Consider the following 27579-nt stretch of genomic DNA (forward strand, 5'->3'; position numbering starts at 1 on the left):
CATTCTGCACAGTCCCTGTGCCACCACCTCCTCGCTGAGGATGGGTGCACCAAGCACAGGTTGCAGTGCTATCGTCGGCTAGTGGGGGTCCACATCTGTGCTGGTGCTCTGGGCTCCCTTTGATGCTGCAGCCCCACAGTGTTCACCAATGCAAGGGGAAAGATTCCTCCTTACTTCAGTCTTCAGAAGTGACTGCAGCCCTGCCTTAGAGATCCACAGGCCCTCTGCCCCACTAAAGAAGCCCTGTTCAAGGACTCAGCTCAGGGTTAGGCTGGAATTTGGAAATCCATCACAGAGGCTTGCCTGGATGACTGGTTTGTGGGTTCTAGCTATTAGGAGAAGGACTGAACCCCTTTCCCAGGGAAGACACTTGCTCTGATGATACCTAGCTAAAATCCAGGACATATTACCTGACCCAGAAACAGAATCTCCCATGAACATGCTGGAGCAGCTGTACCCTCAAGAAATATCCTGCCTGACCAAAGACTCACTAACCCCAAAACAACTTCCCACTTGGAGCTATAGGAAACACCCTGGTTTCTATAACCCCAACATGTCTCCAGGATAGACAAGAGTTCCCATTGTGGCTGCCAAAGGCCTCTGGGTCAGGTCATTGATTCTTGGTGTCTCCCAAAACCTGTCCCCAATGCACCTGAAAAGAAAGATCCTGTCTTCATATTTGGAGCCCCAGTAGGTGACTGGCTGGGCTATGGGGAGCAGGATACCATGTACCACACAATCATTTGTGTCTGGGCAGCTCAGTCTATGGAGGACAACAGCCAGGTCTGTTGGAAGCACCAAGGTCACCACAGCCCCAGGGGAGGGACAAGTGTGGGTTCCCGGAGAGCATAGCCTGAGGTAGCAAACAGTGAACCCCATTATCCAACTGCAATGCTATGTGATGTGCCCAAAGCCAGGCCACATGTAGCTGTCCAGATGAAAACAAACCTGCAGGCGTGTGGATGTTCAGCACCTAGCCCTCTTGTGCATTCCCCATGCCCTTCTTTGTGGGGACAAGACCATGGCCACTCTAAAGGTTCTCTGAGGCCACACAGAGCCTTAGGAAGCAGCCCTATTTATACCTGCCTCTCAGGAGGAAGAAGCCATCAGAACTGAAGCCTCCTCTTCCTCATCCCAGGGTAACATTCTCCCAAAGCTCAAGCCCAGCCCCAGTGACACAGAACCCCCTAAGTCACTCTTCAAACTCCATGCTTTACCAGAGAATCCATCATCTCTTGTATCTTGTTTTAATGGTCAGATGCCTCTGAAAGAAGGCAATAGGCTCCCTATTGACTTCCTATATCTATTTGCAATGTGTCAGAGGGCATGTACTTGGAAGCCCTCCCACCAGCATGACACTCTCGACAACAAGGAAAAGAGGTGGCTCTTGAGGGAGGGCCAGGAGTAGAAAGACAATGAGAAACCTCCGGACTCCCCCTACATATATACTTCTTCCCAAACAGTGTGGGAAGCCTCCAGTTATGCCTATTCCACTGTCCCCCCAGTTTTTGCCCACCCCGGCCATTTTTTATTATTCAGTCCTCTTCAGTCAGAATGAAAAGGTGGGCTGACAGCACCATAAAAACCTGCCTTGTTCAGAAATGGCTTAAAGCCTCCAGGGCCACCTGAGGGTGCCAAGCTGCTGGGCCATGGCTCTTCCAGCAGCCTGTGGCCTCCTTGATAGGGGCCAAGGTCCCTGAAGTTCTTCCTGGGAGGTGCTCATCCTCCAGGTCCCTTGGAAACCAGGCCCAGGCACCTCTGCCCAGAGCCTGCACCTCTCAGCCTCTCCCAGAGACTGGGCCCTGGAGGAGCCCAGCATGAGGTAGACTATGCGTTAGTCACTTGGCTTCCCCTGCCCAGGCCAGGGAAGAGGAGGGGACCTCTCACCCCCGCCCCTGGTCCTTGTCCCTGGAAGTGGGTGACGTCATGGCATGGACCCCCAGCCACTGCCCTCTGCCCTTGGCTCCAGCTGGCCAGAACACTGGCAGCACCAATGTGGGGGAGAGTAAGGAGGAGAAAAGGATGGTCCTATTCAGCATGGTCTCAAGATGCAGAAGTCCAGCTCCTGGGGCTTCCGGCGCAGGTTGCACTGGTCCCGGGCCAGCAGCCGCCCTCCGGGGCCCAAACACTTGAGTGGACGCCTCTTAAATCCCCGGCCACAGCTCTTGGAGCAAGGTGACCAGGCACCGACCTCCCAGTTTGGGCAGGGCTCCCCACAGGCTCTCGTTTCCACTGGCCGATGGGCTGCCTCACAGGCAGATACCACACGCAGCCCCGGGGGACCACGACAGTCGACCGGCCGCTTCTGGAGTCCACTGCCACAGCTCGCAGAGCAAGGCCCCCAGCTGCCTGCCACCCAGCGTGCAGGGGGCCTGTCACCCTGCTGCTCCACTTGATTGGAGAGGCTGAGGACGCTGTTGTGGTGCACCGAGGGACCCCAGGGGTCCTTGGGGTTAGAGGCCTTGTCTTCCTGAGGCTCTTTGGGCAGATAGAAGGAGTAGCGGACCCGGGGTGGTGTCATCTTGCCCACAGAAAGGACCTCCACGGTCAGGGGCTCCAGGATGGGCCGGGAGGCCTGCAGGCTCTCCACTGCGGTCCCGGTGCCGCTGTAGCGCAGTAGGCTGCCCTTCACCACGAGGTCCCGCTCCACAGCTGACACCACAAAGTGCCCGTTGAGCAGGTACTTGCCTTGGCTATTCTTTAGGGCCAGGTAGTTGTCATCACCAATCAGCCCCTTGTAGCCGCGCTGGCGGATGTCAATGCTCGAGGCACCCGCAGGGATGGCCACCACAAAATTGTAGCCGTGCCTGTGGTGGGAAAGGGGAGCACGTGTTAGACACAAGCCTGGACGTAATGCCCTCATTCCCTTCTAAAGTCATAGCTGATTCCCCTTTCACAACCCCTGCAGGAAGTCACCAAAATGGCAGAGACTGCTCACTCACAACGCTGGAGGCTAGGGGGGGCACACAAACTGAAATACCTGAGATTGTCACCACATCATCTAAAGCGACGTACACTGGCTGTACCACCCTGTGATATTTTTTCTTCAGGATATTTATACTGTGGTGAATTCTTTTCATTCTCAAATTTTTTTCATATGAATTTGTTTTGAGAGAGCAGGAGAGGGGCAGAGAGAGAAAGAGAGAGAGAATCCCAAGCAGGCTCCAAACTGTCAGCGTAAAACCCAATGAGGACTCCATCTCACAAACTGTGAGACCATGGCCTGAGCCCAGACCAAGAGTTGGATGCTTCACCAACTGAGCCACCCAGACGCCCCCACATGGTGGTAGATTCTAGGGCAGGAGTAAAGCACAGGTTTTGGAGTCGGATCCATCCTTATCACTGGCTTAGCTATTAGCCTTGGATAAGTCACTTAGCCTCAGTTGCCTCACCTGTGAAATGCAGATCATAATCACACATACTTCATTAAAGCACATAAAGCCTGTGGCGTAGTACCTGCCACCCAGCAAGCACACTCTATATATTAACTGAGAAGAAAGAGGAGGTAGGGGAGGGGCAGAAGACAAGGCTTCAGTCCCTGAGCCCAAGGCTGGGGCTACATGCACTGAGACACACTGGCCCTTGAGTGGAGCACCCAGATGAAGCCCTGGCATGGACACCACCTCCCTGGTGGCTCAGGCAAATCGGTCTCTGGCGTCCAGTGTCCTCACCTCTACAGTGAGGAGGTTGAGTTAGGTAATATCTAAGCCTCCTTCTAGCTCCACTAGTCTATGAAAGGAGCACCTGCCATTTAGCCAGTGAAGCAAGTCTGGAGTGTTTACCTTCAATTTTCAACTTGGTCACCCCCTGCAGATCCCTGTGAATGCCACCCACCTGCAGTGCCGCCATTCCCAGAAAGTTGCCCACCTACAGGCCCAGCAGAGGGCACTGTGTCTAGAAGAGGCAGTTGAGGCTCCTGGACAGCCATCTAGGTCTTTCTATTACAGCACCTGGACTCCCACACTTTCAGAGCCAACCATAGCCCTGCTCAACTGAGACCTCAGGGACTGCTTGCCACAGCTCCTTCCAGAGCCTGGGGCAGGTCTTTTCAAGGAGTACATTCCCCCTGAAAATAAAAGGGAATGTGCTGGACCTCAGAAAGCTGGACTCTGGAGATGGGAATAGGAGAGGCGTAGAAACATTTCTTCACCCGACCCTGCACACATCTCACAGGAAGGGGGAATCTTTCAGTCCAAGCCCACTGACTCTGCAATTTATTGCCATTCTTACCTGAATCTCATCCCTGAGGCAGGACCTCAGGCTTAGGGAGATGGGCAAGCTGTCACATTTTGTCTCCAGGCATGTTTTGTGTTTTGTGATCATCATCATGAACATTTAGTGAGCATTTATTATGCACCAAGTACTACACTAAGCATTTTACTTACATTGACACCCTTAATCTTCACAACAGCACAACAGGAAATATATTCATGTCATGCCCACTATACAAATGAAGAAATCCAGAATTCCAAGGATTTTGTCACATGCTCAAGGTCATCCAGAAAATGGGTAATTGAGATTTCAACACTGGTCAGTCTTACTGTAGAACTCCAGATAGACCATAATGATTCTCTGCCATCTCCCTAAATACCATCTCCTGTTCAGTGGTGGACTCCTCAAGGCTTCATCTCTGTTGATTGGTTGGATGGATGGATGGATATCATACTCACAGAAGAGTCTGAGTGGCCTCTACGGTGAGGGCACTGCCCATTTACCCCAGTCTAACCCAAGCTTCCACCACCTAGGGGCAGCTCCATTCAGCCCTCTTCCCCCTGCTCCAGGACCCAGAACTCACATGGGCTTGGTGAAGAGGCCTGTCACCTTCTTACAGCTCTTATTGTCACCCCCACACACCCCACACTTGTCGAATTTCTTCTTGGAGCCCAGGTTCCCGTCGCAGCCAGCCTTGATGCACTTGCCTTGGACACAGACTGAGGTGGAGTCAGGAGTACATGGTGTACCATCCACCACCTGCAGTGCCCCCAAGATGGAGAGAAAAGGAGAGAAGGTGGCTCAGCCGATGCATCCCCAAGGACTTTGTCTCTGCTTTGGTCTCCTGCCCCAGGCTCACTCACCTTGGGTGCCAACACATAGAAGTAGCCAGTGCCATTGGCTCGGCAGATGAGCTTGCACTTGTCCCGGGGAGAAACACCTGAGTACTTGGGCACCCACGCCACGGCAAGGGTGAGTCGGTTGGTGCTGTGGTTGTAGCCATTGAAAGCTTCACATTGCTCCTCCCGGAAGCTCTTGCCCGAAGCTGAGGAGGGAGGAAGCACAGTCAGGAAGGGGCGAAGGGGGAGAAAGAACCCTCTCCCCAGGGTGCTCAGAGCCTGTGGCCTTCAACGCTTCTTACCCTCATCTGAGTTATCGTCATCACTGACACCACCCCTTCTCAAAGAACTAAAGCAGGCTAGGACCAAAGGATGCCGGTCACAGCTGATCATGCATCCCCCAAGCAATGGGCCGCCTTCAATTCCTTCCATAAAGGATTCTAAACAGTTTGGGGCTTCAGGAGTCTTCTGAAACTATTTTCAGAATGTTATCAAATGAATAAAATAAATTATATCGATGACAAACAATACCAATTATATTGATATACAACTATCAATATATATTGAAACATATTTGTGATATGTGCGCTCCCTTGTTAGCCCATCACATAACAAGATTCAATAATGAATCTAATAACCACTGTCCTTTTCAAGTAGTGATGAGAAGAAATGGCATTCTGAGAAATAGCAATAACTGAAATGTCATACGAAGATATCCAAGATTTCTATTGGGGACAAAGTCACGGGTAGTGCTACTAGTATTGTAGTTTGCTATCTAATTAAAAGAAATAACAATTTTAGGTAGAAAGATTAATAAAACCTATACTAAACTTCTAATTGAAGGAAATGATAAATTTTTTAAAATAGTTTATTGTCAAATTGGTTTCCATATAACACCCAGTGCTCTTCCCCACAAGTGCCCTTCTCCATTACCACCACCTCTTTTCCCCTTCCCCTCCCCCTTCAACCCTCAGTTAATTTTCAGTATTCAGTGGTCTCTCAGGTTTTGCGTAAGGCTAGTAACAACAGAGATGTCCCCTTAATTAACTAAGGAGACATCTAGTGTGTCATTCTCTTGCTCCACTTAGCCCCCCAGCCTAAGCATGGGGAAGAAAACACCCCCGCTCAAGGGGGGTGGGTGAAGAAATGATCCCAAGAGGAGTCTGCTCCTTGGCACTTCCAGACCTTGCCCTAGGGAATAGAATCTTGACTGCAGTCAACCTTCAGCCAGGAAGTATCCAGAGTGTGGGGGATGAGGGAGGGGTGCCCCCCACCCTTGACTTCCCCAGGTGCAGGCCAACCCTGCCTCCCTTCCTCACCTGAGCTGGGGCAGGGATCCAGGTTGCAGGATCGGTATTTTACCCTCACCCCCTCACAGTATTTGCCCCCGTTGGCAGGGGTGGGGTTGCTGCACTGCCTCCGGGCCAGCTGCACGCCTCCTCCACAGGTTCGTGAGCAGGGGCCATACGGCTCCCATTTGGCCCAGAAGCCATCCACCTATGAGAAAGAGTTTGTCATACTCCTGCAGGGGGAGTGGGGTGTGCACACCCACATTGCGAGCCTGCAGAAGAGACACACAGGCACGGCCCCCATCATCCCATCCCATCCCACCGGAACGAGGTCCACCGTGGATCACAAGGGGACAAGCAAATGGTCAGCGTCCACACAGCACCCACACAACACTTAAACCTAGTCATTAGCAAATGCCAACTGTACCCAGTTATAAAAGAGGCCACTCAGAAGAGAAGCTCTTTGGGCTATGGGGGCAGGTAGCCAAATTCTACTATTGCCTCTGCCCTCACCACATGGGTGGTCTTGAGCAAGGTATGAGACCTCCTTAAATTCCAGGTGCTTCATCTGCAAAAATGGGGCCAGTAATACTCAGGTGTGAGATCAGACAGATTTAAATGATGCAATGTGTATGAAAATTCCTAGCACTGTGCTTGTTGCCGAGCAAGTGTTCAAAGTTTCTCCTTACCTATTATTAGTGCATTGACAAGAGTCTCTAAATCTAAGACAGGGAAGGTCCCCAGCCTTGCCAGGAAACCTTGTTGCCATAGATATTTGAATATTTTTATTTGTAAACGATCCATAATCCAGACTCCTCTCCAAACCAGACTTCAGCAGATCTTAAGCTCAATCGAACTAAATTTGAGAAAGTTTCACTGCAAGAGGTTTTAACATTTATGCTCAGAGGAAATGAAGATAGGAGACTACAAAGCAATCCTAAAATTCTGTTTGGCTTCAGGGTGAATTATGCAGTGTTGTTTCATTTTTCAAGAGGGTGGAGAGGGGAGAGAAACTGTATAGTCTTCATTATTGTTTTTCTTAGGATGCCAGTAAAGCAAGTTTTCATCCCCTGAACACACATCAGTCGGGCAACAGAGGAAGCAGCCCAGTTGTACAAGCCTGGGATTAAAATGCTCCCGTACATCATCCAAAGTGACTAACCCTCATGGAGCTAATCAGGAACTGGCTGCATGTGATCTAAATACTTTAACTTAGGCATACATGCAGCTTAGTTATTCTATCTGCCTTCTGTCCAAAAGCTTTGGCTTCACTGAGTCGACATCTCTCATCCCGTGAAAGAAACACTTGCTGTTAGCCCTGCTTCCTCCTCCGACTAGCACCCCACCTCCTTCCGATTTTTCACTTCCTGAGAATCTCTACATTCACTCCTTCCACCTCCTCCCTCCTCAATGCCCTGCAATATAGATTTTGTCCCCATCACACCTGGGAAGCTGCTCTCTCAAAGGTCTGACATGACCACTAATAAACTGAAGAGTCTGTGCCTACACCTCATTTTCTCCAGTTTTCCTTCAGTACTTAACATTGTCTCTGCAGTCTCTGAGATGATGCTGTTGTGCTGTTGCTGTTGTTGTTTTTAACCTGACATGACCTCTTCCACCCTGTTCCTACAGAAAACATTCATCCCACAGGAAACAGTCCTGCCATGTGCCATTCATTCACCAGATACCTGTTGTATTCTTACTCCATGTCAACACCGTGTGCATCAAATCCCTTCTCTCAAAATGACTGCATCCCAGCAGGGGAAGACAGACAATTAAAAAAAAAAAAAAAAAAAAAAAAAAAAGCCTAGGCATATAGTGTCAGAAGGGGTTAAATGCAGGCGGGGGGAGAGAGCAGTGGGGAGGACCTTGGTGAGGCGGGCCGCTCTCGATTACAGGGGGTCATGGAGTCTTCACTGCAAAGGTGACAGTGGTGCAGAGGCCTAAAGGAAGTACAGGAGGGGGTTATGCAGATAGGAGGGAAAGAATATTCTAGGCAGAGGGAGCAATGCAAAGACCCTGAGGAGGGATGGGCCTGTAGTAGTCCAGCATCACATGAGCAAGAGAAGTGGGAGCTGAAGGCAGAGTAGGGCTCACTCATCCTGAGCACATAGAGCTAAGCTCCTGAAGAATTCTGAGCGCGCGGCATGGCCTGACTTACATTTTAGAGGATCCTTCTGGCTGCTATCTTGGGAACAGTCTGTGAGGAGTAAGACCAGCAGCAAGGAGATCAGCTAGGGTGCCAAGAGCAAGAATCCAAGGAAGAGTTGAAGGTAGCTTGGCACAGGGTGATAGCAGATAAGGTAGGCAGGGAATGGTTCCATTCTGGATCTATTTTGAAGATAGTGTCAACAGGAATTGCTGAAATATTCGATGGATGGATGTGAGAGAACAGAGGGTTGGCATGAGCAATGGGAAGATGGAGTTGCCAAAGCAGGTTCAGGAAAGATGATCAAGAGTTTGGTTTTACAGATGTTATGTTTAGGATGCTTATTTGAATGAAGAAATTGGGATTCAGCGAGGCATGCAAGTCTACAGTTAATGACAGAGGTCTCAGCTAGAGACACACATCTGGGAATCCTCAATGTATCAGTGTAAATGGTAAAAAGCCACAGGCCTAAATGAATCACCTAAGAAGTCAGTGTGGATAGTGACAAGGGCTAAGGACTAAGAACTGGAATGCCCAACACTGGAAACACAAGAGTATGAGGAAGAGCCAGTAAAGTGGACCAGAAGGGGCAGCCAGTAGGGAGAAGGGAAACCAAGACACAGTGGAGCCTGTGTTCCCAGGGGAGAGAGTAATCAGCTGTGTCAAATGCTGCTAACAGGTCAGACAATATGAGGAATGGTAATCAATCACTGCCGTAAGCAGTGTAGAGGCCATTTGGCGACCTTAGTTAGAGTTATTTTTAGAGAAATAGTGGGACTGAAAGCCAGATTGGAATGGGCTCCAGAGAAAAATGGCAAGACAGGAACTGGAGAGAGAAATTTCATACCACTCTTTCCAGGAACTTTGTGGTAAAGGGAGTCAGAGAGATAGACTGTGATTTATGGAGAGGAAGTAGGATCAGGAGAAGTTTTATTTAATATGGGAGGAATTATAGCAAGTTTGTATCCTGATAGGAATGATTCAACTCAAGAGAGGGGAAATCTGACACTGCAGGAGAGAAACAGAAGAATTTATGGAGCATTTTCCTTGAATTCAGGGGATGCTATCCTAAGAGCAAATCACTACACAGGCCCCATATGAGAGTAGGAAAAGCTCACCCATTGCAAAGGAGGAAAGATAGAGATTAAAGGCACAGAAGCAGGATAGATGATGGATGTGGTGGGAATTGGTGGGAATTCTCTTCTGATTACTTGATTGCTTCTTTTTTCTTAATGAGATAGGAAGAAAGGTCACTGGCAAAAGTGGAAATGAAAAGAAAGGGTTGGTAATGGCAGAGAGATGTGAAGGTGTGACATAACTGTGTAGGACATTGGGAGGCTGATTGCAGTAAAGGAAATAAAATATGATATGACTCCTGAGCAGCATTACAGGCCCACCTAAGTTGTTGGGTCATTAGTTTAAGCTGAAACCAATGAGCATGGTTCCATGTCTTTCTCTAGCCACACTCACCTCCACCAACACAGTTGAGTAGCTGAGAGATTCCACCAGGACAGTGACTTATCCTAGTGAGAACAACAGAGAGAAACCGGGGCATGGGAGCCACAAGTGTACATGAAGGAGTGATTTTAAAAATGGACCATGGAATTGCAGCTCAAGAAGAAGGTTGGCAAGGGCACAAGAAGAGCAGATGGAACTGAAGAATTGCTGGAGTCCAAAACTAGAGGGCTGGACAACAGGGCCTTGGTGGTCAGAGTGTGATTCTTGCAAATGAGATCCTGGGGGGCACCAGGGCTGTGTGATTGGTAAGATACAGTTTGTGCTTATCTTACTTGGCTGATTAGGGCAGCGTCCTCTGTGAAGGGCCAAGGTGGTAAAGGGAATGTCCAGAAAAGAGACTGAGAATATGGTGGATGTTGCTGCTGATGGACTGAAAATTCCGGAAAGCATGTCGAAAGACCGTGCTTCTTAGATCACATTTCCTATATCCAGTATCCTCTGGGGCAATGTCTTTATCCTCCAGACTCCTCTTCCTAAGAGAAGGAACTGGCTGTGGCTGGCCTATCCTTGGGACCTTCTGATGGTCAAGGTAACCCCAGACTAATCCCAAACTATGCCCCCAAAGATGTTTCCCATAGAGCTCTAGCCTGTCCACCCCTCCGGCTTGTCCTAGCTCCCTGATTTGCTCCATCTCTAAGACCCTACTCATTCCTCAAGGCTCTCTCCAAATCCGACCTCCTCACCAAAATTTTTTCAGACCCCCCTAATCATCATTAATCTCTCATTCCTTATTCCACCATGACACATTTTCACACTTCTATCTTAACACAAAATACACACCTCTAGGGGTCTTGGATTACAGTGACATTTCTAGCTTCCTCACTAGACTGTGAGCCCACTGAGACACAACCCATGTTTTATTTCTTTTACTGATCATGACATAGTACCTCACACAGTTCTCTGAATACAGTGGGATGATGCCTAATAAATGGCCAAAGGCTTGATTAAATATATGTTTCCAAAACACAGAACAAGATTTTACATAATTGTGTACCAAACCCAGCTCAGAACAACTGATAAAGTGCTGGCAAATGCTTTTGTATTATATTGCCCCCCTGTACATAAAATCCAAAAACAAGGCCCTCTGCAGCTGAGACAAGGATGTGGAAGTGACCATCATCCCAGGATCCAGAAAGAGGATGGATTGCTTATTTCTGTCTGACAAAGACCCATTCCCTTTGTGACTCCACCCCCAGACTGAAAGAATATAAAGTTTTCATTATATTCAGAGAATATGTGGGGTTTTAAATCTGTTCTTATTCAACTGTAATTCCTTTTTTCCAGGAAAAAATTAATTTTGCTCAGTTATTTTTCTGCTTCAAAAAACAATCACAACAGAAACTTGGTTTGGGATGTTGCTAATTACTGAAGCTTGCCCCAAGGTTTGTTTCCTTTCAGTTCTGAGTCTCGTTCGCCTCTGGCCCAGAGCTCCCTGGAAACAGAACACACTCAGAAATAGATGATAGGGACACTTGGGTGGCTCAGTCAGGTGAGTGTCGGACTCCAGCTCTGGTCATGATCTCGCAGCTCATGGGTTTGAGCCCCACCTTGGGCTCTGTGCTGACAGCTCAGAGACCAGAGCCTGCTTTGGATTCTGTGTCTCCCTCTGTCTCTGCCCCTCTCCCACCCAAGGTCTGTCTGTCTGTCTCTCTCTCTCTCTCTCAAAAATAAAATAAACATTAAAAAATTTTAAATAAAGAATTTAGAGTGAGTGCCCAATAAATTTAGTCATCACTATCATTAAAATGAAATAAAAAGAAAAGAAATAGCTGATAAGGGGAGGATTGAAGAAGCCAACAAATGAGGAATGCCTAATATCTAGTGTTTGGCTTTGGGTTCAGGGCTCCTCCCCAGGTAGGCTGAGGCACAGAACTCGGGGCTGGAACCCCTTACCCCACATTAAAGACTTTCCACACATGTCTAAGGCCTCACCAAATTCTCTGACCTACCATATCTCTTAGAGTCAAGAAAATAATAGGACCACAGACAGGTAAATGGAAGCAAAGTGCAGCAATATGATACAATTATGGTCACACAGCAAACCTATTCCCACTGGAGGCCTCTGAGTCCACCCCCTGCCCCCCACACAGCTCTGGCACACTCACCCTGTACTTATTGAGGTTGTGTCTCTCCACACAGGTCCCCTTGAGGCAGAACTTGCCCTCACCACAGCTGGTGCCATCTGCCCAGGGGAAGTGGCGGGTCTGGCACACCATTTGCCCCTTTGCCTTGCCAGTGCACCACAGTTTGGTGCAGTACTGCATGTAGGGACAGGGCTTTGAGCCCACACCAAAGGCAAGCTCACACTGCTGGCTCAGGCTGTAGCTGGCACCTGGCAGGTCCTCAGGCAGGGAGATGGGCTTGCTAGGTTGATCCAGGAGGCAGTCACCTGCAGAGAGCCATGGACATTCATCAGAGATGAGTTGAGAAAGGTGAGGCTCAGCTAGCCATGAGTCTGAAGGATAGGGTACACAGAAGCAGGAGTCAGTGGATTGGGCTTGAGAGCCCAAATCTTTGGGGTCATGCACACCTTAGGTAACAGGACAGGTGCAGATAGGTCCAAGGACTCACTCCAGTGACAGCACCGAAGTCCCTCCTCTATCACACTGGCTTACCATGCCCACTGTCCAGGAAGTCAGTGATGATGGCAGCACTGCAGGCCGACCAGGGGTTGGCGCGGTCAATCTGGATGAGTGTTGGGGACATCATGTGGTTGGCTCGGAGTTTCCCAAACACCTCTTCACACACTTTCACATTGTCATGGGGCATGTTGAACACATGGCCTGTGGGGTGAGGCAAGAGGACTGAGAGGGCATGCAGTTTTAAAAGGAGGGGGAGGGCAGTTCAGCTGAAGAAGCTAGAGAGCCCGTGTCAGCAATTTTCAGGCTGGTCATATCTCTCTAGTGATAGATTGACTGCTTTGCAAATGTTAAGATGGTGTTCTTGTGTTCTCTGTCCTGTCCATCAGGCTGTGGGCTCAGTGAGAGCAGCAGTGTATCTAACATATTCTCCTCTTAGTGCTTAATTGATGAGATACTCTGATTGCTGAGTCAGACAATATTGCTGGCCAACTGGGCTGGGGCCATAGGAAAAAATAAAACCAAGCGATTGTTAAAGCAGACTTTGACCCTAAGAAAGGATCCCTAAGGCTTCAGGACATGAGTAAGCAAACACGATGTTTACCCCCTGCCCAAAGCACTCAGGGTAAACCCGGAAGGACCCCAAAGGTGAGCTCTCCTCCCTCTACCCAAGAGTACCCTACAGCCTTACCCAGCTCATGGGCAGTGGTGAAGGCTGATGGAAGCCCATCATCCTCGATCACAGAACAACTTCTCTTGGGGTCGCACATAGTGCCCACATCAGCCATGCCCAGCGTGTCACAGGTGGTGGCCCCACACAGGTCCTGTTGGTGTTGGTGAGAAGCAAGAAGCCAAGCAGAAATTAGGAGGGGGTACATAAGGGGCCTGGAGGAAAGAAAAGGCATCCTATGGGACATTCCAGCTCATCCCCACTCCCAGCCTAACCAAGCCCAGCACGTTCCTAGCTGGGTCCTTTCTCCCAGGGGGCTGCAGGGCTATACATACAATCAACACAGTCTGAGGGAGGAGGCATGAGGAAGAAAGCCCTGCGGCTCACTGAGAAGATTCTGCCCAAATCCTACTCATAGAGATCCTGTCAGAGGAAATTAGGAAGTACAAAATTAAACTACAATGTCATTGCTTTATATAGAGACAGACCTCCAAACCAGAAAATGATGACTCCCACAGCAGGGTGAGGTTCCTGTCGTGGGTAACTGAGGCAGGTGGAGGTGGAAGACAGTGTGTTCCTCACCCAGAGTCAGCTCTGGGCAGTCTCTGTCCTTGCTGAGTGACTGGACAACCAAGAATTAAGCTCATATTCTCAGCCAAAGGGTCATAGGCCAAGGACCCACACAAGCCAGAGATTTGGGAGGAGGCAGAGTGAAGCAGATACAATCTCCTATCTTGACATGATTCAACTGGCTACAGAAGTTCAAGGGGACCACTGGCTCAGTGGCTGCTAGGAAGAAAAAATAAATTAAGTGAAGTGCCACCTAAGACAGTCCCTCTTTTTTGTACTAAAATTTGCAGCAGAGGGGCCCCTGTGTGGCTCAGTCAGCTAAGCGTCTGGCCTCAGCTCAGGTCATGATCTCGCGGTTTGTGGGTTCAAGCCCCACATCAGGCTCTGTGCTGAAAGCTAGCTCAGAGTCTTGAGCCTGCTTCAGATTCTGTGTCTCCCTCTTTCTCTGACCCTCCCCTGCTCACACTGTTTCTCTCTATCTCTCAAAAAATAAATAAAAGACATTAAAAAATTTTTTTTTAATTTTTTTTAATTTGCAGCAGAACTAGGACTTCCTGCAACAACCCTGATGGGAAGCACTTCCAGGATGGATATCTTAACAAACTTATTGAGCATTGTGGGCCAGCAATGCACCTACATACTTTCAGAGCCCAGGAGTTGGAAACAGGATAAGATACTTAATCACAATAGAGATGACACTGTTGATTGAATCAGTGATACTGGTATCCTCCTCATGACATGCTTGTCTTCTTTCATAGTTTACGAGAAACTATTCCCTGTATCATCTCATTTTAATCCCCAAGACAGTGTTAGGAGGCAGATACATTATTATACCTATTTGTCAAAGGTGAAACCTGAGGCTCATGCTCACAGTTAATCATGGTGACGATTTATTAAATGCTGACATCGTGTGTGCACTTAACATGCATGACCTTACTTAATCCTTACAACATCCCACTGGAAGAATGACTGCTATTATCACCCTCCACAGACAAGGAAGCTGAAGCTCAGAGAGGCCCAAGTCACAGAGCAGAAATGCGCACTGGGGTCTGTAGGACTGGATATCAGCACTCTTTGCTCCACGTCACAGCTGATCACTCAGCAGCAACTAAGTGAACTCTCAGGAGAAAGAGCTGTAAGACCTGTGTGTGTTCTCTGTGGGAACCAAGGTGTTCCCATAAACACACCCAGTGCTGTTCTCAATTTTATTTTTCTTTAGGGCTGTGTGCACGTGCATGTGCATGCACATGCTGACAGTGGAGAACAGGTGAGCAGCAGAGTTAGTGGGGCCAGGGGGCATAGGAGGAAAAGTGGTCATAGTACAGAAAATCAGCAAAATTTAATCCAGAGCATTCCAAAGTTTACCACCTGAGCAGTCAAACTTGGCTTCCCATGGTCAGGTGATAGTCACACCTCCTAATGAGTGTTAACTCTGGCCAAAGAACTGAGAGGGTGATCAGACTCCAGAAAACACAGGTCAACTATGAGTGGTGCATGCCTGGCCTTGATCTGCTGTCCTGGACTCACATGTGTCACATCTGCCATTTCTGGGAACCCCTCAGGGTGAACCTCAAATTCCCTCTCTTCCAAGTGCTCTTCCCTATCCAGAGGCTCACCCTTCCAGAAAGCTCTCCTTCCCCCAGAGTTCTGAGACCTAGAAGAGAACTGCTGTCAAAACCTGGGAGGGGAAATTCACCTGACAAACAGTTTAGGGAACACGGCTGCTGAGGAAGAAGATGGGATCACACAGATCAGCTTGCGAACAGAGGGAGGAGGAGGTAGGAATGGAAAAGGAAAGACAGGGGGTTTGCACAGAGGCATGGGAGGGGGAGGGGACTGGGCCCGTTCATCGCTAGACACCATAGTACAGCACCCCACTAAGGCAGGAGTCTCTGAAAAACCTTGTCTAGTGGTCACAGACCACAGGGAGAGCCTGTAGGACAAACATGACACCAATCAGGGCCACCATGCACACTCACTGCTGGCTTTGTGTAAGAGAAAGGGCATGGGAACAAGAACAGCTAAGCCTAGACTCTGGTCCTGACCCCACCACTAAGTAAATGTGTGTCTTTGGGCAGGTTACTTCTCTCCTCAGGCCTCAGTTTCCTCCTCTGGGAAAGGAAAAGTTCTCAACTAGAACCCAGACTGGACCAGTGCCTTAAGCCTCTGCTCCTTTCCTGATCCCAGGGTACACAGCCCCCTCTGGCCCTCTAGGTTATGAAAGAAACACACACAATGATAGACTTCTAGAATGGAAAGAACCCTAAGGATGATCTTATCTACTAATCCATGAAATGAACTCCCAGAAAAGTGAAGGTCACCCATGTGAACCTTCAGAATCCCATCCCCTGCCCTGCTCAGCAGAAATGGTGAGACCAGATTGACAGCTCAGACTGGGATCTAAGCAGCCACTGGCACTCCACTGCCCAGCAGCCCACCTCTGCCGCCGGAAGGTCCTTAAAGCCAAAAGCCTCCATTTCTCTTTGGGAGGGTGGATTCTCCCTGGACTGAAGACATGCAGCTGCAGGCTCTTTCTGGCCAGAAGCAACCTGTTCTTTCCATCAAGAAATCCCGGCTTCCCTGGATCAAACAAGAGGAACAAGGAAGGAGCAGATTTCCTGAGGGTCAGGGCGTAGCTGAGAGCAGCGGGCCTGCAGTAACCAGTGTCTTCATTGTGGGAAGATGCAGCTGTTTGGGGTCAGGGGCTCTGCCCAGCCCTCCTCCCCCAGCCAGGGATTCAAATGAAGAGTCGCTGGATCTTAGTTCTTTGAACGCCTACAGGAGGGTGTGTAGGGCTCAGTAGTGCCTCATTTGTGGCACTGAATGTCTCCACCCTTCTGGAATGAACTCAGATGCACCCAAATTGCTTTAACCTCTTCAGCTCAAGCACTTGTCTCCAGAAATAGAAACTGTTCTGGTTCCTTCTGCCTGAAGGGTGGAGGTGTTTCCCACCCAGCCCCTACCTGCCTCACTATTTCTGGTAATTTGCCATTTCTCCTCAAAGCTGCGGGTACCTTTCCAGATGACCCAAGAATCATCTTGGCCAAGAACCTGGTCTTCCCAGGTTATTGTTTTCTAACTGTACCTTTTCATAAAGTAATTTAGGATTGAAGCCACAACTTGAAAGCAAGAACCTTGCAGTGGCCCAACCCACATTTACCAAGTTTGCTCCCTCCACACCTCACCAGGACTCCCCATGGACCTCCTTCCAACTTCCTTTCATTTCCAATCCACATTTACCATGTTTGTTCCCTCCACACTTCACAAGGACTCCTCGTGGCCCTCCTTCCAACTTCCTCTCATTTCCTTTGCCACATACGGAGATGCTCATATTTTCCAGCAGTACGAGGTGGAGGACTCACAAAAGCCAAGCTTTTTTTTTTTTTAATGTTGCAGGAGATATGTGTTCTCACGTAGCCAACTTGCTGCTCATAATGAATTCCTAAGCATATGGGCCAGTCCTCCTCTGCATGGCCACACCATAGCACCCAAGTATTATACGCACACAACTTGAGAGCCAAACTCTTGCTCTGTAGATGAGGAAACTGGAGCTCAGTGAACTAAGATTACTTACCCAAGGCCACACAGCCATTAACTAAAGAATGAGCTACTGAACCCATGCTTTTTGACACCAAGGGGTCTTTGGTCTGAACCACAGCACACTAGTTAGGATTGCGTAATTACTGTTGAAAACCACCCTGTGCTAGTATTAATACTGTGTTTTAACTTTTTTCCCATCTGAATCTCTGGCATACATCACTGTACTTCCTTATCCAACCCTAAATCCACCTCTGTTTCTAATCCCTAAGCATGGCAGGGCCTTGCTTTGAGAGAAGAAGAAAAAAAATCTAGCAATTCTGGGTGTCTGGCCAATGGGACTAGGGATGCCTGGTGAAGAAGAGAACCTACTCTGGAAGCATCTCTCAGCAGAGTGGGTTTTGCTAGAATATCAATTCCTCAAGATGTACAAAATGGTATTACGGGGGGAGACCAAAGTAAATAAGACAATAATTACTGAATTGTAGAAGAAGAGAAATCCAAAGCTTGCAGGAAGACCAAGCTTTCTCCAGAAATCATCAGTTCAGGAGAGGATACATATTGAATACAATGTTAATAGCTAACACTTACTGTGGTGCTACTATGTGCCAGACACCATTCTAAGAGCTGTCCTGTATTACCTCATTGAATCTGTACAATAGCTTTATGAGGGACATGCCATTGTTAGGCCCCATTTTACATATGAGGCTCAGAGAAGGTAAGTTACTAGCTCAAGGTCAGTGAGCCCAAGGTCAGACAGAAAGTGAGGGGCAGAGTGAAGACTGAAATCAAGAAGTACTCACATCAGTACTGCCTCCAGAGAATGAAGGGGCTGGGGAATCTCAAGATGGCAAGACGGTCCAGCCCTCAAAGCACAGTTTGGCCACTGAATAGGGAGAGGCCTGGGAGAGGCCCGGGGAGAGGGGAATGGCAGGATTAAGTGCCAAGAGTACTATTAAAGCAGCGTCTGAACCCCTTTCCTGGTTGAGCTAGCTCCTGGCTCCTTGCCCCACACCTGCACTGACACACTGACCCCGTCCCTCTTGTGCACCCTGTCTGCTGGCTCCTTGCTGGGGCCTCTTCTTTCTCTAGGGCAAAAGCTAATGGCAAAGAGCCAAGAAGAAATGCCAAAGAACCTGACTCCTCCTAACCTTGCAGCCTGACAGCTGAAAATGCTGGATTAATGATTCCCAGGAAGGGAGGTGAACTACCTAAGCACCCAGAGCTACACACAGTCCTTTCACTAATATCAGTGTCTTCCTCCCATGAACACATACTGAGCAATGGCAGCATACATGACCCACTGGAGGGGCTACAAAAATACAAAAAAGTCTTTTTTTGTTGTTCATTAATTTTTTTTTATACAATTCATTGTCAAGTTAGCTAACATACAGTGTATACAGGGTAGTCTTGGCTTCGGGAGTAGATTCCCATGATTCATCACTTTGTATACAACACCCCGTGCTCATCCCAACCAGTGCCCTCCTCAATGCACATCTCCCATTTTCCCCACCTCCACCAATCTTCAGTTTGTTCTCCATATGTAAGAGTCTCTTATGGTTTGCCTCCTCCTTTATTTGTAACTTATTTTTTCTTCCCTTCCCCTATGGTCTTCTGTTAAGTTTCTCAAATTCCACATATGAGTGAAACCATATATCTGTCTTCTTCTTTTTTTTTAATTTTTTTTAACATTTATTTATTTTTGAGAGAGGGGGAGACAGAGCACAAGCAAGGAAGGGGCAGAGAGAGGGAGACACAGAATCTGAAGCAGGTTCCAGGTTCTGAGCTATGAGCTCAGAGCCCAACACAGGGCTTGAACTCACAAACTGCAAGATCATGACCTGAGCTGAAGTCGGCTGCTTAACTGACTGAGCCACCAAGGCACCCCTGATATCTGCCTTTTTCTGTCTTATTTCACTTAGCATAATACCCTCCAGTTCCATCCACATCTGTTGCAAATGGCAAGATCTCATTTTTTTCATCACTGAATAGTATTCCATTGTGTATATATACCCCTTCTTCTTTATTCATTCATCAGTTGAAGGACATTTGGGCTCTTCCCATAATTTGGCTATTGTTGATAGCACTGCTATAAACATTGGGGATCATATGCCCCTACAAATCAGCACTCCTTGCTTAAAGGAGTTTACAAGTCAGTGGGAACAGCAAATGGTGAGTCCATGGTTTCCACACAAAAACACACATGTGTTAAGTGTACTTGCAAGTGCAATGAGACAGAATGCTTTAAAACAGGGCTATCCCAAATGTAAGTTCTGACATAGGACCTGTAGGTATTTATTCAACAACAACAAACATATTGAGGGATCATGAAAGTAGGGATGACAATAGATGTCATTAACTGGGTGCCTATTCTGGAATACTCAGTAACTTATCCTTGATAGTGCCTATAACTTCAGTACCATTGTCATCATCATTATGCTTCCATGGATAAGGAAAGTAAAGTTCAAGTGGCTGATTCATTCAATAACCATTGTTAAAAGTTAAGTGGCAGAACTGAAACTCAACTTTGCCTGACTCCAAGTCCATGTTCTCTTCATTCTGCCATACAACCAAGGCCAGGCATCAAGGCAAGGTATGGGTAAGCATCATTAGTGACACAAATGTCTACCAAGACATTCAAAGGTAGGATGAGAACAAGACTAAAGGAGGGAGAAAACCTCATCTGCCTTCCTGTCTAAACCAGTGTTCAAGAGAAAGAAAGAAAAAGATTCTGGTGCAGCATTATCTACAAAACACAAATTATGGATATAGCCCAAGTGCCCATCTACTAATGAATGGATAAAGAAGATGTGGTGTATACATGTAATGGAATATTACTCAGTCATCAAAAAGAATGAAATCTTGCCATTTATAGTGACACGGTTGAAGCTAGAGTGTATTATGCTAAGTAAAATTAGTCAGAGAAAGACAAATACCATATCATTTCACTGATATGTGGAATTTAAGAAACAAAACAATCAAAAAGGGAGAAACAAACCAAGATACAGACTCTTAACTATAGAGAACAAATTGATGGTTACCAGAGGGGAAATGTAGGGGTGGGACTGGGGGTGGGGGTGTCAAATAGGTGATGATGATTAATGAGTGCACTTGTGATAAGCACCAGGGTTGTATGGAAGTGTTGAATCACTAAATTGTACACATGAAACTAATATTACACTCTCTGTGAACAAACTGTAATTTAAATTTTAAAAAAATATTCTGGTGCACACTCCTTTCTCCAAACTTCCTCTCCCATCCTCCATTGTTAATATAGGCTTCCTTTTTGGTATAAGTAAAAGAAGGAGGGAGAAGAGCCAACATCTTTCAAGTCATGGAGCAGCCATTTTCCACTCCTTCCTCTCCCTTCCCCTCCCTCTCTCCTCCCTCCCAGAAATAGTGTTCAGTTTCTATTCAGTGATAAAGATTTACAAATTCTTAAATACCAAAACTACAGATGCCCCTCTTTGCTAATATCTTCCAAAACCTGACTTCCAAAAAGATTCTGACAAAATTATGACTCTATTGTATTAGGAGATATGTGTTAAATATGCATTATCATTTTATTAAATTTTTTTAATTGAACATTAAATTTCACTGCCATAGGGCAAATCATTTATTGTAGAAACAACCAGCCTCTATCTCAAATGAGGTTCCAGGGTGTCCCCCACAAAACATAGTACTACTCAAGGCCAAAACAAGAAGGTAAGGACCAAGCTGTGGACTAAGAGGCAGAAAGGTGAGGACATGAATGAAGGAAACGGAAGAGAAGAGAAAGAAGGCAAGCAGCCTGTCCTGGAGAATCTCAAAAAAGAAGAAACAAGAGCACAGAAAAAATGGTGAGGGGAGGAGAGGGGAAGGGAATGGCATACAGTCATACTAAGTGCAACAGAATAGGGGCGCCCAGATGGCTCAGTTGGTTGAGCATCTGAATTCCCTCACGTCATTATCTCATGGGTCATGAGTTCCAGCCCCACATGGGAAGCCGAGCTGACAGTGCGGAACCTGCTTGGGTTGGGATATTCTCTCTCTCTCTCTCTCTCTCTCTCTCTCTCTCTCTCTCTCTCTCTCTCTCTCTCTGCCCCTCCTCCACTTGTGCACCCTCACTCTCAAAATAAATAAACTTAAAAAATAATAATAAAAATAAAATAAATGCAACAGAATAAATAATGTAAATGAAGGAATAAGCAGGCAGAAAAATCACAAATTGCAAATCTTAAAAAAAAAAAAAGTCTGTTCAAAGGAGAAAGGGTTACAAATAGCAAAATAGATGGTGGAATGGAGGAGAGGGCCTCCTGCAACACAGGAAACACGCTTCCTTTCCTATCACCACCAGCTCCCAAGCCCAGTACCTTCTTGCCATCTGTCTCTCATACCCTTCCTTCGGAGGGCCTCTCTGGCTCCAGCCACAAGAAGAATGACCCCCCACTGGACTTCCATCAGAAGACCCATTCCTCCCCCAAGGCACTTAATACCCTAGTGTAATGAGCTATTTCCTTGTCAGGCTCCCAGATATCCAGTGAATTCCTGAGAGCCAATGGCCACATCTTAGTACCTGTACCCCCACAGCCTAGGACAGTACCTGGAAATAACAGCTGCTCAGTAAGCATTTTTTAAATGTAGAATAAATTAATGAAAGTTAGTCTGCCACAAAGTCACCCAAATTGCAGAGGCATTGGAGGTTAAGGGAGAGAAGACAGGGAAATACAGTCCTACTGAGCCCCAGCACCAAATACCTCATTCCTGCTGCCCAAAGCAACAGAAGCCACTGAAACTTGTCTTCTCATGGAAATGAATGTCCACCCAGAAAGACTGGCTCTAATTCTCTGCAGATCCTGGTTCCAATCCCGTGCTGACCTCGCCCTGCTGTTAGGAGTCTGGAGACTGATTGCTTTGCAGGATCCGATGTACACTCCTTCTCCAGGAGCATGAACTGACTCTGAATCTTTAAGTAAACTCCTCAAGTTGTCAACATACTTGTTGTATGATCAATTCTTTTTTTCTCCTTTGAGCACAGCGAAGGCTCCTCCCTGGGTCATGTCTTTCCAGTGTTTTGATTTCAACACCCCACACCTCTCCCTCTGCCCGCCAAGAGAACAGCAGCCTTCCCCATAGCCTGGCTCAGACTTGTTTTCACGCACAGCAACTCTGACGTGGGTCAACGGGGTGGTCCGGTGCCTGTCAGTCCTGACGCTCCCACTGTTCCCCTTTCAGATACCCAGAATGGGGAGCTCTACAGGAGCTGTTTTCACCTCTTCTTTACAAGAGGAAGTACAGTCTGATGAAGCCTAACCCTTCCCTGCTTCCTCCCTGTGTACTATCAGTCAGAGTCACTAGCCATTTTTTTATACTCTGGACTCTTACAGTAAAGTAAGCTAGAGAAAAGAAAATGTTATTAAGAAAATCATAAGAGGGGCACCTGGGTGGCTCAGTTGGTTAAGCATCCGACTTCAGCTCAGGTCATGATCTCATGGTTTGTGGGTTCGAGCTCCACACCGGACTCTGTGCCCACAGCTCAGAGCCTGGAGCCTGTTTCAGATTCTGTGTCTCCCTCTCTCTCTGCCCCTCCCCCATTTGTGCTCTGCCTTCTCGGTCTCTCAAAAATAAATAAATGTAAAAAAAATTTTTTTAAATAAACATTAAGGGGCGCCTGGGTGGCTCAGTGGGTAAAGCGTCTGGCTTCGGCTCAGGTCATGATCTCACATTTCATGGGTTCGAGCCTTGCGTTGGGCTCTGTGCTGACAGCTAGCTCAGAGCCTGGAGACTGCTTTCAGATTCTGTGTCTCCCTCTCTCTCTGACCCTCCCCTGCTTGCACTGTCTCTCTCTGTCTTTCAAAAATAAATAAAAGACATAAAAAATTTTTAATAAATAAAAAATAAAATAAAATAAACATTTAAAAAATTAGAAAAAAGAAAATCATAAGAGATAATCCATTTAAAGCCCTGTACTGTACTGGAAAAAGTCCACCTGCCAATGGACCCATGCAGTTCAAACCCATCAAGGGTCAGCTGTATATATTTATCTTCATGAAAGTAAATATATATATACATATATATATGTGTATATATATATATATATATATATATATATATATACTCTAGTTTGAATAAGCATTGCTTACACCAACATTACAATAGTCAGGGAAGCTCATATCCAACTTAAAAGATTACTACTAACCCTTACAAAGTAAAACACAAGTTTCTGTTGCATTGGAGTGCAGTAGGAGACTCCTCCAGGTTCCCAGAGACCACATCTGCCTTCGTCTACAAAGAGCAGCTGCATGCTCATGTTCTTACCACATACTGTACCTTCCCCAGGGGAGTTCAGGAATGAGCAGTTCCTAAGACCCTGAGAATGTGGCAGGCCCTGAAGTCTGTGCTGGCAAGGAGGTGAGGGAGAGATGTTTATTCGAAAGCATTGAGCACATACCTGGATGTTACTCCTGCCAACACAGCCTCCCCACTTTCTGGCTTCGCCCTCTAGACGCCTAAGAGAAAAAAAGCTTCCAAAATTCACATCTTGCACATCACTGCTTCTGACCCAAGTGGCCATGCATCTTGTACCCATTATGCATGGTTAGCATTGCCCCTGGGTCTAGACACACCACTGACAAACAGAAGCGGTCATGCTGCTTGATTACTTCTTCTTTAAAAGGCAAATCCGTCTGATGGTGTGGCCCATACTCCCAGCAGGAGTCCTCTTTCTAGGGCTGGCTCCAAAAGTCAACCTAGGCACTAAGCAGCGGAGACTGAGTTCTGTTACATTAGAGGCAGTGAGTGACCCCCACAGGGGCATCCCAGGTAGCAGATGGGCCAACAGCTGCTTTGCCCATTTGCTTTTCCCCCAGCAATCTGGCTGCTGAATTGGTCTGTGTGCAGAGGTTGAAGCCACCTCCTCTGCAGTTTCCCCATGACTCAGTGTGTGCAGGGGCTGGGCAGTGGCAGCTCTACAGATCTCAATTGGAAGAATGAGTGCAAGGAAACAGACTCAGGCCAAAGACCTCCCTAGAGGAACCAGGTGGTGGGAGGAGAAGGCTGGGAAAGGAGGAAGTTCAATTCCAGGAGGGGAAAAGCGGTGCCAAATGGGTTAGTGTAGAAGACTTTAGCTCCAGCCTGGTATGTGCCAGTGCAGCTCTGAGTGGCCTTTGGAAACAGTGTAGAGTGATAACCCCCTGGGTAATTAAGGATTCTGTGCCATTTCCAGAATGATGTGGTCCTGACAATAACAAAATAAGAGCATGGCACCGATTCAAGTTGCAGCCCCCAAAATCAGAGGAAGCAGGTCACTTGGATGCCCCTCATCCTCCCAGTTCCATGCATCTAAAAAATCTCAAGAATCCAAAATCTTCATGGTACCCAGTCACCACAATACCTATGAATGTAAATTTTCATAAAGCCATAGGAAAAGGCAGAGGTGCTTCTGCGATCTGACCATCGTTCCATTCCCAACACTCGGTACCTTTCCAGTCCTGCACCTGGGGTCTCCAGATGCTCTTTGCTAAGCTCACACCACTTGCACACTGCCAGGGGCAGAAGCTGGAGTCCTATAGTAAAGTGCAGTCATCAGAAGTTTCAGTGAATCAGCTGCTCTGCTCCGAAACACGCATGAGGGCAAATGGGTCATCCTCAGCCAACAAGGAAATGGGAAAATTGAGAGATTTCTTTCCTAACTCAGCTCCAAGTGAACTCCAGACTCCAAACAGGTGCTCGAACTAGATGGCCTGCTCTGAACGGACTGGAATTCCCTCGAATAGAAAGCAGGCCCAGCACAGAAGGGTATAGGGAGAAACAGCAACAGAGGACGGAATGCGCCCAGTACTTGAGTCTGTCCTTTTCATTTTAACCCACAAAAACCCCAATTGATTCCCTTCGTTCCAATCCAGGTTTTCCAGGCCCAGGACACAGGATAACTGAACATGTTACCCAGAAGAAATGTAGCCAGGCTCTGAACTGGGACGCTTGCATCACCTTCCAGTTTTACAAGAAGAGAAAAAAAAGAGCTCTCTGAAAGGATTTAGACGCCCTAGTTGAACAGGGGCGGACCTTTCCCGACCCCTCCAACACCATCCTCAGAGCGCCTCCTATCTGCCTTGGAGACACACTGCGGGTCCGGGGCGGCAACTTCCTGGGTTCCAGCCCCTCAGTGCCTGATCTAAGAGGCGCTGATTGGCCGCGCCTGGCCAACACCTTCTAAAGTAGCGGCCGCTCCTCCGACTGCCCACGTGCATCCAGATGCACGTGAGCCGAAGCTCCATGGAGCTTAGGAGTGGACTGTCCCTGTTAGATCCAAAGTGGGAGACGGGAGAGATAAACAAAATTTTAACCCGGGGTCACTTGCTCAGCACAAAGGGCATTTGGAGAGCTAAGGACGGTGACCCTAGGAAAATGGAGCTATCTGGGTCCAAAGAGGTGACAGAGCAACTCACCTGCCTGGTGAAGAGGATGGCTGTGTCCCAGTACTCTGGGTGTTTGTCACTCACTTTATTCAGCTTCTTCTGCCAGGCGCAGAAGTTGCGCAGCGTCAAGGCCGCGTTGCCCGTGACCTTAGGCCCTGCGTCGCGGTCTCCGAGAAGTAGCACCTTGACTACAACGATGCTGATGGGGTTGAGGATGCTGGGATGGCGGTAGAGTCGCGCCGCTGTGGCCAGCAGCGTCAGCAGGTAATGCTCCAAGTCTGCGCCGTGGAACTTGACCATTGACTCGTCTGCCACCACCAGTGTCTCCACGTACCGCGGGATAGACACGAAACGCTTGGCGCGCCCGGACCTGCGCCGACTGCGACTCTCTCCTAAGCCGGTCCCCCGCGGCTTATAAGGGTCTAGCGCCCGCAGGATGGCGGGGTTCCAGCCTGAGGCCACCCCGCAGCGGGAGGTGGGATCTCCGGGAGGCCCGCCGGGGGCGCCTCGGCGCTGGAGGAGGTGTGCGCCCTGGCTGTTGCGCTGCACTGCCTGCGCGCTGGCGTTGGGCAGCGGACTAATGACATACTCGGCTCCTCGGTAGCCAAAAGCTCCACGTAGACCCCCGCACAGGCTCACAGCGGCGAAGGAGTCTGGTTCAGCGTTCACGTCCCCAGAGTAGAAGCAACGTCTCAAGTCTGGAGAGCTCCCGCTTAGTGCCGGGAGGGGGACGCCCAGATGCTCAGTGGCGAAGGCGGGCGCCAGGAACTGAGCATCTGGAGTCAAGTGTAGGTAAAAGTCCTCCTGAAATGCTGTGATCTGAAAAATGAGTCCCTGGTGCCCGGAGTCCTCAGGACCTCTCCGGTAGTAGTGGCGGCCGTTGATGTCCGGGTCCAGTTGGATGGGAACCACCACCTCCTGCTCTGGCTCTGCCCCGCCAGTGGGCCCCCCGGCGAGAACCAAGGTTAAGATGCCCAGGAGAAGCATGGCGCCGGGCAGCGCACGGCCGCACACTTGGAACCGCTCGGCCCGGCTCCCTGGCCACCGGCGAGTCTCCTTGCAGTCGGCACACGGGAACGACCAACGCTCCGGGGCAGTCCGCAGCTCCCAGAAAGCCGAGCAAAGGGAGAGAGACTCCTCCCCGAGCAGTGAGTGTGCATAGAACAGCCCGCGCCTCTTACCTGTGCCTTTCCAAGCAAAGCGCGCCCTGGGAGCCTAAGTACAATCGCTGTCAAGTGCAAGGACGGAGATTTGCAGCCAAGAACTAGAGGGAGGTGCCGGGCCGCTTCCTCGAACCGCAACCACTCGCTGCGCTGAAAGCCAGGAGCTGGGCGAGCCTATTAAAGGCCCCCTCCTCTTTGGACTGCCCAGTCAGCGCCCCTCCCTCCCTCCCCTCCCAGCCTCCCAAAGCTTGCAGCCCCGAGCCTCCAGGGGCCACCGGAGAACTCGGTCCCGCCTCCAAAGCAGAGAGCCACTTGGCGGGGAGGGAGTGGCGTTGAGCTGAGACTGGAGGCGTGGGCTGGCTGGAGAAACCAGCGCTTACAGTCTGTTTGCGTTTTGCCTTCGTGTTATGCCCCAGTGCCCCCCACACATCAATTACTTATGTCGCGATCGACATCTGTTCCCTGGGTCTAAGCCTTTATCTCAAGGCAGTTAGGGTCAGGAATTAGGAATGAAGACTCACCGTTGACCCCTCCCCCCCATCCTAGGCCCGCCTCATCCCTCCCGTTGCAACATCTCTGCTGTTTCTTCATCACAGTGTCCCCTAAAAGACCCAGAACCAAGAATTGTCCCTGTAAATGTCTTATCGTCAGAAGGAC

At 48.5% G+C, this 27579-nt stretch overlaps 2 protein-coding genes across 2 annotated transcripts in view; one reads left to right on the forward strand and one right to left on the reverse strand.

The window, feature by feature from the left end:
- On the reverse strand, positions 1-26752 carry ADAMTS15 (ADAM metallopeptidase with thrombospondin type 1 motif 15). Its single transcript, XM_029957371.1, has 8 exons — positions 25790-26752; positions 13278-13410; positions 12623-12790; positions 12113-12396; positions 6371-6548; positions 5076-5257; positions 4796-4971; positions 1-2807 (listed from the first exon to the last, which is right to left on the reverse strand). Exons 1-8 carry the CDS (start codon positions 26744-26746, stop codon positions 2033-2035), a joined length of 2853 nt encoding a protein of 950 aa, XP_029813231.1. The 5' UTR covers positions 26747-26752; the 3' UTR covers positions 1-2032.
- The window catches only part of ADAMTS8 (ADAM metallopeptidase with thrombospondin type 1 motif 8), a 38304-nt gene continuing 37469 nt past the window's right edge, over positions 26745-27579 (forward strand). Inside the window, exon 1 of the mRNA XM_029915654.1 lies at positions 26745-26907. Coding sequence (XP_029771514.1) covers positions 26745-26907 — 163 coding nt within the window. The remainder of the gene's footprint in view (positions 26908-27579) is intronic.

Source organism: Suricata suricatta, chromosome 11 (genome assembly GCF_006229205.1).
Source record: "Suricata suricatta isolate VVHF042 chromosome 11, meerkat_22Aug2017_6uvM2_HiC, whole genome shotgun sequence".
NCBI classification, from domain to species: domain Eukaryota; kingdom Metazoa; phylum Chordata; class Mammalia; order Carnivora; family Herpestidae; genus Suricata; species Suricata suricatta.

Bases quoted from the DNA above. Each gene is read 5' to 3' on its own strand.
- ADAMTS15 (XM_029957371.1), bottom strand. From the start codon at position 26,746: ATGCTTCTCCTGGGCATCTTAACCTTGGTTCTCGCCGGGGGGCCCACT. The intron at 12,791-13,277 runs GTAAGGCTGTAG...CTCACCCCACAG, and splicing joins CACCACTGCCCATGAGCTGG to GCCATGTGTTCAACATGCCC. The intron at 4,972-5,075 runs GTGAGTGAGCCT...GGGGCACTGCAG, and splicing joins TCTATGTGTTGGCACCCAAG to GTGGTGGATGGTACACCATG.